This window comes from Rhipicephalus sanguineus, chromosome 3, assembly GCF_013339695.2.
Source record: "Rhipicephalus sanguineus isolate Rsan-2018 chromosome 3, BIME_Rsan_1.4, whole genome shotgun sequence".
Classification (NCBI taxonomy): Eukaryota; Metazoa; Arthropoda; class Arachnida; order Ixodida; family Ixodidae; genus Rhipicephalus; species Rhipicephalus sanguineus.
This window is the reverse complement of record NC_051178.1, coordinates 169,354,379-169,365,511: the sequence shown is the minus strand read 5'-3', so window position 1 is coordinate 169,365,511 and position 11,133 is coordinate 169,354,379. Positions and strand designations below refer to the sequence as shown.

At 49.2% G+C, this 11,133-nt stretch overlaps 1 protein-coding gene across 1 annotated transcript in view; it reads right to left on the bottom strand.

Moving 5' to 3' along the window:
- Positions 1–670, bottom strand: part of LOC119386077 (basic salivary proline-rich protein 4-like) — a 6,377-nt gene extending 5,707 nt beyond the window's left edge. Inside the window, exon 1 of the mRNA XM_037653425.1 lies at positions 21–670. Within this exon, the coding sequence (XP_037509353.1) occupies positions 21–670 (650 nt within the window). The remainder of the gene's footprint in view (positions 1–20) is intronic.
- Positions 671–11,133: the final 10,463 nt, after the last annotated feature.

Below are 11,133 nucleotides of genomic sequence, written 5' to 3'. Positions count from 1 at the left end.
TCCAAGCTGCGACGGGGCACGGTTCTGGCGACTTGGAATGCCTGCGGCGCTCAGGCCTCCCTCCCTCTTCCGAACCGCTACGGCCACCGATCTCGAACTTGATTTTCAACTCCGTTTCTTCAGAGTTCGAGGACTCAGGCTCGGGCGCCGGCTCCGGCTCCGTCTCAGGTTCGCTCTCGTACCAGCTCTGCTCCTGGACAACTTTGATGACGGGAGGGGAGAGCGGTCGCGACTTGGACCTAGACGGCGGACGAGACTGGGGCTTGGGGCTCTTGGGCGGCATCGAAGCCGGAAGGGATTTGCGCCTCGGAGGCATTGACGAGGACGGTGGACGCGGCGGCGGAGTGCTTACCTGCTCAAGCACAATGCTAGCGCCCTGCGGGAGGACGCGCAGAACTTGCGACCCGCTCGGGATCCCCGGTGCCTTGCCCATCGGCGCGTTGGTCTCTTCCAGGGAGATGTTCACGCTCACTTCGCGCTGCTCTTCGTCCTCTTCGGGCGACGGCGGAGATGGGGGCGGCGCCTGCTGCACGATCTTGTAGACGGTCTTGCGCGACATCTGATTCCTGCTATTGGGTCGCCTGCTCTCGGTGGCTGGTGGCTCTTCTTCATCGCGAGGCGCTGCCGTCAGGAAGATGATCGTCTCCGAGTTCTGCGAAGAACGACTCATTGCTGCGTCGAGAATCGAAGCCTTGCGAGCGAGGCGACGTCCCCAGGAATTTTCCGAGACTAGGTGCAGGCGAGCTCGTCGACGAGGGACCGACGCCTCAGCGTGCCGTAGTCGCAGGTCCTGATAGCACGCCCCGAGGTCACCGCCTCCAGTCGCACTCCCTGCGCTCGCCCGACGCCGGTGATGGCAGCCTGCGACTGTTCCCTGGCCGTTCGATATCGTGACCACGCGGGCGCGTGTCGCTGTCCAGAATCGAAGCACAAGAAGAAGCGAGCAGCCACCCAGAATAATTCAAAAAGGATCTGTATAACTATAGTCTACCTCTATATTACCTTTGAAATCTTCATAGTAAATGGCAGGGTGTCGGAACGAAATATTTTTCGTTTCGGTTTTAGTTTCGTCCCACCGCAAAAAGTTTCGTTCCTTTTGTGTTCCGGAGCGAAAAAATAATGTTCCGTAACGATTCGTAACGGTTTTGTTGTATGAAAAAAATTGAAGTTAAGCTAATCATAAAAAAGATGGTTGATCCCTCCGTCATACGAATCGGAATAACACGAAAGTAAAGCGTGCCCTTGCAGAAGTAACTGAATGTTTAGTGTACATTGATATAAGAAAGTTTGCACAATGTATATTGATGTCTGGCAGCTATAGCCCCGTTTAACGTGGATGCACCCATTTTGATGATTGGTGGTACATCTCCATCCCGACGACTAACGTTGTTAAATGATTAAACAAACCCTGTGGTAGCTGTAGTAGTTAACGGCGAAAGCGTAATCAGAGAACGAGGTGTGATAGCCAGAAGAGTGTCGCATATTGCACGCAGAACTTAGTCGCCATCCCGAGGCATGTTAAAACGTGATTGAACACCACGGCCGGACTAGAGGGAAACGCAAAGCGCGTCGTGCCGCCCCGGTAGCCCGGCCGCGATTTTAGGGGCGAAGCTCCTTATGCCGTGGGTCTGTCCATCCTCCGTTTGCGTTTACCTCTAGTTCGTGAGAAGCGCGCGTTCTGGTATGCAGTAGAAGAAGAAGACGACGTTGACGAGTGAGACTCTCGTGCGTGTTCGCCCTTGAGGCATTCTTTCTTCTTTACTGCGCGCGTTCTGGTATGCAGTAGAAGAAGAAGACGACGTTGACTGGTGACACTCTCGTGCGTGTTCGCCTGTGTGGCGTTCTTTCTTCTTTACTACGTCTCGTGTTTTCAACGACACCCGAAGACAACCTTTCAGAAGTAAGCCGCCATGAGGCTCCCTCTTGGCACGCTTTCTCTTTAGCTCGGAATTGCCAGATGGAAGACAAGGCTGCGGAACGGAGGGCACGGAAGGCGGCGGCAGCGCGCGCTCGCAGACAGATTCCTGAAGTGAGAGCCCGCGAGGCCGAAGCTGCTCGACAAGCTGCACGGCTGCGGCGCGAAGACCCCGCCGTTCGAGCCCGCGAAGCCTAAGCTGCTCGACAAGCCGCACGGCTGCGGCACGAATCGGATCTTCAAAATGTGAAGGACCGTGAAGCGGCGAGAAAGCGCGCGTACCGGCAGGCAGAGCCCGAGGCTGTGCGAGCACGTGAAGTGGCTGCAAAACGCATCAGGCGGGCTCTGCCCGAAGGCGCCGACGCGCGCTTCCAGCGGGACTTCCTTGATAACAGTTTCGGCCATAGTTGCGGTGTGTGCGACAGACTGCGGTTCTCAAACAATCTAGTCACAATATCTTCCATCAAGAAGGACCACGCTCGCGCCAATGCCATCGCCGTGCTGCAGCGCGAGTTCGCTTCGCCCCACTCATCATCATTCACCACGTGGATATGCTGTGATTTTTTTTTCTCGGGGCGAGCGCGTGAGCGGGGAACGTGGTGTTACAGCAAGGTGAGGCATGCACGCGTCGCAGAGCTCTTTTTCGTTTGGATTAGCTTCCGGCTATGAGCGAGGCCGACGCTTTTACGACGCTTTAAACGACGCTTGGGCTAAGGTCGCCACCTCGCGGTGTGTTAAGGCATTGAGAAAATTGAACTTCTATTGAAAACGCGCCGAATGGGATGGACGTGTAACGCGTTGCAGGTGCTAATCTCGAATGCCACAGTAATGACGAATTACTTTACTTTACCCCTCCCAGAGGGCAACACCACCCTGCCGACCGGGATAGTCGTAGATATAAAAGGCGCGTTTGTAAAGCCTCTAGTCTAGAGTCTGTGACCAAACTTTCGACTGATTGATCTTTCTAAACAGCACCATCATTGTTGCGCGTGTTGTTTGTATTTTGTGTGTTGAATATATATGTTTGTGACATGAAATTGAAAACTATCCGTAATAACGAAAAAAAAAACCGTGGCGCAGTGGATAGCGTGACCAGCATCTGTTGTTGCGGACCGAGCGGTCGTGCGTTCGACGCCCGTTGGCGGTACGTTTTTTCTTTTTCATCTCATCGTGTAAATTTTTTCGACATCATTTCCGTGACGGAAATACGTCACTGAAGTCTTGGTGGACCCCGGCATAAAACACTTTCGTGTTAAAAAACATTTGATTTGTGATGTAGTAACTTGCCCTCCTCTTAAGAAGGTGGGACAGAGGTAAAACACGTTCTTCCCACGTTCTTCGGAGGAGCGGAAGTAACTGTACCACGAATTCCTACCAACTAGCACAAACCAGTATACCCTTCAAAGTCATAGTATTTATTTTCTCAAAAGTCAATTACGATTTTTTTAGCGGACTCAGTGCTTTGTGTCAAGGGAGTGAGCACGATCTCAGAAGCAGCACGTCATTCAGTGCACTCTCTGATGTGCGAGACCACTGTCCTGATAAAAAAAAAAATCGCCAGGCCTGCGCCGAACACGCAGCAGTCACAGCAAAAGCTGGACGAGCGGCCTTTCTAGAGCCCGTCGTAGACTCTCTTGGGGCAACTAATACAAGTACTTCATAATTGGATAGCACGAAATCGACCAGGACTATGAAGGAACACAAAGCACAGGACAGACGCCTGTCCTGTGCATCTGTGTTCCTTCGTAGTCCTGGTCGATTTCGCGCTATCCAATTTTGAAGATTATGAACCAACTATCCCAGCAACGTATTCTATTAATACAAGTACATATGCAAGGTATCCACTACGCCATAAATCACCGCAATTTTTCTGTAGTAGCGAAGCAGCCACTATGACATTTGTCATCATTCTTCGGAGAATCATGGTACCCGCTGCACATCTGTAAGGCATTACATGCACTTTACATGCACATGCATTACATGGCTGATGACGATGAATAATTTTGGCTGAACCATTTGTTACGGGTTGGAAGCATTCAGCGACCGATTCGTTGCGCAGTTCGCATTGTGTTACGCCAGGTTGTTATTTTACTCATCTGCTACGCTATATTACATATGTTAGCACGATTCCTTGACCGACATGACGCCTGTATAGAGTATTTTTGCGAATGAGTTACAAGCACCAGAGTGGCACTGTGGTGGAATAGTCGACTGCCACGCAGAGCGCGCGTTAAAATCCATCCAACCCTAGAAATTCGTTTCTCATTTCATTTTAAATGCCGAGCCTTTCTTTGCGAACCCGAGGCAGTTTGAGCGTTTCTATCTATCTATCTAGCCGCCTACGTCTGGCTGCTCTCGATCGGGATCGCATCCCTAGCTGGGTGTAGACCACGGTGTAAGAATATTCAGGTGTTGACACTGCGCGCGCCTAAGCGGCCAGAAAATGTTCGGTCGTCGGTCCGTTGAGCGGTGCGCCATCTAACGGCTTGAGGCAATCTGTACAAGCAAACTACGACATACCAATACACCAACTCACAAATATCACAACAGAAGGCCGATCTAAAGAACAGAAAGAAGCTGAAACTCTGACCTGAGAGATCTCGAAAGGAGAATTAAAACGACGCATCGGTGCCATAAAAAACCAGAAAGCATCTGGCCTTGACGATATTACAAATGAATTTCTGAAAGCTCTACGTACAAATGCCCGAAAAACGCTGCTCAACTGCTTCAATGACATCCTAAAAACAGGTGACATTCCAGAAACATAGAAAGAAACTCGTATACAACTTATCCACAAAGGCAAAGGGAAAGCAGAAAATGACATCATGCCTACCGTCCAATAGCAGTGCTTAGCAACGCCCTGAAACTCTTCAGTACAATTTTAAATCACAGGCTACAAACCTATTGCGAAAAAAACAATATACTCTGTGAATCACAAAATGGCTTCCGACCCTGGAGACGCACAAGTGACCATATATTCACTCTCACTCAAGCGATAGAGATGAAGCACAAAGAAAAAGCACAACTCTATCTCGCCTTCCTAGACCTGGAAAAAGCCTACGACTCGGTCTCTCATGCCAAACTATGGCAAAAGCTTGAGGATGTACCCCTAGATAAAGAATTTATTGAACTACTGAAGGCACTCTATGCAGATTGCACAGCAGTATATGATCTCCATGGACATAAATCCCAAAAAGTGAACCTAAAAGTGGGCCTGAAACAGGGGTGCCCATTATCACCAACCCTATTTAATCTATTCATAAATAACCTTTTAAGAACACTTAACGACAAGGGACCTGGGCTGAGACTCTCGATGATAACAACAGACAACCGAGAAGTATACACAAAAATATCATGTTTGGCATTTGCTGATGACATCGTACTTCTAGCTGAATCGGCAACAGACCTCCAAGACCTTTTGGATATCTGCTCCCAAGGTTGCGACCGAAGACCACCTCAAATTCAACACCGAAAAGACTCAATGGATGAGCCTAACACAGACTCTGACGAAGCTACTTTCACACTGCAAGGAAAACATAAAAAAAGACGGCAACCTATAGATACCTCGGAATCGAAATAACCGACAAAAAAGACTACCTGGAAAACAAGCAGAGTTAGTTACAAAGAAATCAAACCGCCTAAAAGGCAGAGTGTGGCATCTCTCCCGCCACTCGTACAACCCATACTCGGTGGGTCGTATTTTGTGGAAAACGCTCGCTGTCCCACGGCAACGTATGCGCTTGATGCACTTACGTACCCAACTGGAACAATGAAGTGTCTAAACAGACACCAAAATGAACTGGGACGGTGGTTGTTGGGCGGAAACTTCTGTACATCGAATGCTGCCATAACAGGTGAAATGGGGTGGTCACCTTTCGAAATTAGGGGAGGCAAGATCTAAATTCCAATACACGGGCAGACTGAAATTCCTGCGAGAAACTAACTTCAGCAGCCGAATATACATACATCTACGATACAAAGACATTAAAACTCTCCGCATGCAACGACCTGCAACATTAGAATCAAAATTCGGCCCGAACCCAAACTCCAACAAACCAAAAAAGAAAGTGAATGGCGTCAGGAAGTGAACGAATGGATCACCCAGATCAGCACGGACATCTGGCGTAAAGCGGTCACCAAGAAACACAGCCTATCGTGTTATGCAACACATAAATTGGCGCCGGGCACCGAACCACATTACAGAGGAGACAAATCAAGCGCACTACTGTTCCAGGCTCGCGCAGGGTCTCTGGCGACTGAACAACGACGCCATGAACTCTTTGACTCCGAACCGTCGTGCCGCCTATGTGGAGCAGCCGAAGAAACTGTCACCCACGTTCTACAGGACTGCCCGCGCCTGCGCGATAAACCCCGCACCCTCACCAAGTCTGCCGGAACTCCTGGGCCTGTCGGGCCAAACAGAAGAAACCATTTCGATAGGGTCAATTACACCAAGGATCTCCTGCTACGCTGGGATCGTCTTAACAGAGAGGTCGCGACCACATCGGCCAGGGAAAACGCCCCACACACCCTCTTCTGCGGCCCCGCGCACCGACACTCCGCCGCCTTGTAGCAATGGGTCAAAGCAGACTGACGAGAAGCTGGCGGGCCAGTCATGCTTCAAGACCAAGTCGAGAACAGTGGTGGAGACAAAGTACTAGCATCACGGAACTCCCAAACACGGCCGCTGGATAGGTGACCACCTTAGGTTGGCCACCCTAACCCCCTACAACGGTAACATCCGCCATGTTTAACGGCACGGAGTTGCAGAACACGGCATGGCTTGGCTCGACTCTTGACTCGACTTCCACCAAGCAAATCGTGTATGTGAGTGTGTGTGTGTGTGTGTGTGTGTGTGTGTGTGTGTGTGTGTGTGTGTGTGTGTGTGTGCGTGTGTGCATTAAGGGACACCGTGACCCGTGACACTCTGCTTATGCACGAACAAAAAGAACGAAAACACTTGACATTGTTACATTTTTTCTTCCTGTGGCACTTAAACTGCTCTGCCTGTGTTAAAAAGGGAATAGGAAACCTTACTTACTTACTTACTTACTTACTTAGAGCGCCCGCGAGTAGCCGAATCACGGTGGTGCTGCGTCATCGCCGCCGCTCTCGCCGTTCCCTCTCCTGCTGCTCTCTCGATTTCGCCCCTCGACGCCGCTTGGCGGATGCGCATTATCCAGCAAAATGGCACAGAAAAATGCACGTTATCAGCAGCATGCGCGTTGCTATGGTGACGACTGCCCCGCTTTCGTAGCGCCCTCTGCAAGTCATCTGATAAGAACCCGAACATTATCTGGACGCGCGCGGATTGCGGTTGCCCATGCGTTGGGGGAAGAGTGTCATCACCTGAGTATATTCTTACACCGTGGTGTAGACTAAAATTGGCATGGGAGGGTAAGAGGGTTTCGTGAATATGACTATCTGGTCATGACATGAATAACGTGAAAATCCTGTCGCGTACGTCGTCAAACCCTTTCCTCCAGACACGTGTGGCCCGTATACGACGGGCCACGGTAAGCGGGTATGCTCCACAAGTGATTGACAGTTTATATCTTCCCAGGAACAGCGAGAACCGACATTGGTAATTTAAGCATTAATAAAAACTGACACCGGCAGCGTTGACTCGACGAATGGAAAGAATAAAACTTAGGTTTCCAGCAGGAATCGAACCCAAGCATTCTGCGTGATAGTCAGGTATTCTACCACAGAGCCACGCCACTGCTTGAAAGTGCTTTGGAAAAAGACCGTATTTTATAACAATGCAGCAAACACTGTAGATGCACTCCCATGATACAGGCGTCATGCCGGGTTAACGTCAATTGTGGTTACAGTGTTGGCTCCGGTTTTGTAGCTGTCTAATAAACATTACATTTGCATGCCTATAATTCAGCAAGCTATATTCAAGCGTTGCTCGACCCCAGAGAAATACGCTCACGAAAGTTACGTATGGTATTCACTTCATCACACCGTAAAGTGCCCTTCGTTTCGATAATACTCACGTTTGTGCTCCTTAAGTTACCCTTTAAACGTTAGTGTAGTTGACGCGCCTGGTTAGGCCACGATGTGAACACAACTACTACGCTTACAAAAACACGTCGATCCACCTCGTAACGCTTGGATCAAAACCAAAAAATGCAGCATAGACAACTACTCTCTGATTGCTTCGCATGAAACCGATTCCCACAAGGCGTGGGATCTGCCGGTTTTTTTTTTCCCCTTATTTCACGCGATAGCGCTTACGGACACCAGCGGCGGCGGACAACTATGGCGCCAAAATCGGCTGTTGTGATCTCATAACAGCTTTCGCTGTAACGAACTTCAGCGCCGACAATGCCCTCCCCACGCTCGCCTGCGTGACAGGCGCGCAAAAGTCCACTTGCGTCATTATAAACATCTCTGGTTGCCACTGTTTTCGTTTTTCGCACAATTTCAACATATCTTTGCTTTGGAATTCCTGCATAAGCTACGCGCTAATACTGTACCCTGATATATGCATAATTTCTCACGTTGCATGACCGCAGTTGTTCCGGATTGCTAAGTGTCCTCGTGAAACGAAAAACGAATGAAAAAATATCGATTTCACTCCGGAACGAAATAATAGATAACGTTTCGGTTACGTTTTCGTTCCGGTCAAAAATGTTTTTTTTTTTTTTCGTTTTTCGTTTTTGGTTTTCGTTCCGTTCCGACACACTGCTCGCAAGCATGGATGGGGTGAGGAGAACTTTCTGTGTTCGCCTGTGCGCAGGTATGCAATGTCTTCCTTGTCGCAAAGGTTATTTACGTGTGTCAGGTACTAAACTGCTCGTGAGATAAAGATCAGGCTGTGCATAGAGTATTGCCACTTTCGTGTGGGAGTATCAATGGGAACCAACGCGCAGGTATAATTTGTTTCTCCCTTCAGTATCTGCTGGGATAATGCATTTGTTTTGTACACTGACGTATGCCTCGGTTTGTACTAGGCGCGTTGCTTATAAGTGTACCGTGCCTGTAATCGGCGAAGCCATTTTAAAAATGCTGCTTTATTGTTAAATTCGAGGTTCTGACTTACTAACGTTTGAAGTTTGAAAAACAGCGCGTAGACGAAAACGTGCTCTATTTTCGGAAAAAGACGTAATTCCATTCCCATTCCATTCCGTGCAAAAGACGCTCAATTCCATTCCCATTCCATTCCTCGAAGCGTTGTTCCCATTCCATTCCGGGGTCGTGAAAATATGGAGTGATTCCGTAGTCATTGCAATTTTGGAGTGGCAACTCCGCAACACTGCTATGAATATATACCACTGATCTCCGCTACATTGCGTAATTGTGCTGGGGATCTTGTATTCCGTCTATGCATGGTCATCGATAAAAGAAAGCGCTTGCGTCAGCCTTGCCTGTACCCGTACTCGCGTAGCTCACTTGCTTAATTAAACGACAAACGTTCTAATCAGTTTTGTATGAAATACTGTGAAGGTTTTGAGGAAGGCCATTCGTTATAGGCAGCTTCAGGTGACAAAAAAGAGCGAGATCAAAGAAATGGCACTGTACAAAGGCGTGCGCACGTGGGGGGCAGCCCCCCCCCCCCCCCAATCATCTGAAAGGGGGCGCCAAAGCTACCCCATACCTTTTCTCAGTCGGACTTTTCACGTCATTTTTAATGCGCGGGGTTATGGCGATGCGTGGTATCTGACGATAGTGATGACCGAGAACCCCTGATGTTGCATTCAGAGAACTGTTAACTCCCCATATACTCCCGGAAAGCCGCGGACCAACGGCAGTGGCATGCCTTTGTTGTGAGAAACACGTCATCGTTTCATTTTCATTTTTGCGTCCATTGCGAAGCTTGTTTTCTTCCGACTCGACCAACGGGGGGGGGGGGGGATGCGCTGAGACTTGCCCCCTCCCCCCCCCCTATAATGGAGAACCCTGCGCACGTCCATGGCACTGTATAACAAAGTGCACTGCACAGCAACCACATGTGCACGCCTGGCCTACCACTATACATGTCGGATGGCAAACAAAGAAAACATAAGCAGTACACATGAAACCGGAGGGGGATATGCTGTATAAAAACACAAGTTGGCTAACGCCAACATCATATCGCATACAATGCCTCGTGCAGCTCGTTTATCAGGGGGAACTTAAAGACGCGGTCTCAAAGGAAGTCGACAAATTTTTCATTACATGCTTGTATGTTCACGTGCCTCCGTTTGAAAACACAGGAACCAAACGATGATTACGAGCGAAGACAACGAATGCGTCACAAGACGTCTGAAAAAACCCAAGTGCTTCCGTTTTCGACAACCCCAAGTTTGCTGGCTTTTTTGGAAAACACGCGCGTTCAAAGGTAGCACCCTAAATTCATTGTTAAACTCCTTGTATTTCTAGTATATGTTTTCGGACGGAGCCTAACTTTCTCTATTAACTTCTGATGCACAGCGTACAGCACAGCAGAAAGTATCACAAAAAGAGAAAATAGCGAATGAATACGCAGTTGGACGTGCGAATTCGCTTGTCCAGTTTTGTGCCCACTGCCTAGTTTAAACATGGCTTCGTGCTACATCGCATACATTAACAGCTAAGCTGTTTAAGGCAGCCGTAATTTGTGCGACAGAAATTGCGACAGAAATAATTGTGCGACAGAAATTGGGTAAATCCCACTGGTCCACTAAAGATGAAGAAGGCAACAGTTAGCCCAACACTAGGGAACGGTGGAGGCAACGGCGGCTGCGAGAAACTGTCATCATCATAAACGGGTATGTGCCACAGAAATAGGGTAAATCCCACTACTCACCACAGGCCCGTAGCCAGGGGGGGTGGGGGTGGGGGGCTAGCCCCCCCCCCCAAATGGTGATGTAGGTGTTTTACCAAAAATAAATAATGAAAATAGGTGTTTTTCTCAAATAGTCAAGGTTTTCAGCAAGTGCCCCCCCCCCCCCCCGAAAAAAATTTCTGGCTACGGGCCTGACTCACCACTGGTCCACTAAAAAGGAAGAAGGCAACAGTTAGCCCAACACTAGGGAATGGGAAAGGCAATGGCGGCTGCGAGAAGACCCCGAAGCGATAGAAGACCTACGCCAACGACCACGTGCCCGTAGATCTATGAGATGTGCGAACGCTTGGTTTCAGCGCGAGTTTCTGTCTCTGCAGTTTGGACACCCGTGTCGCGTCTGTGGCTGTGTGTGGTTTAACTCGAACCTCTCTTCGCTGAGACTCAACGTAGAAACAACCTAGCA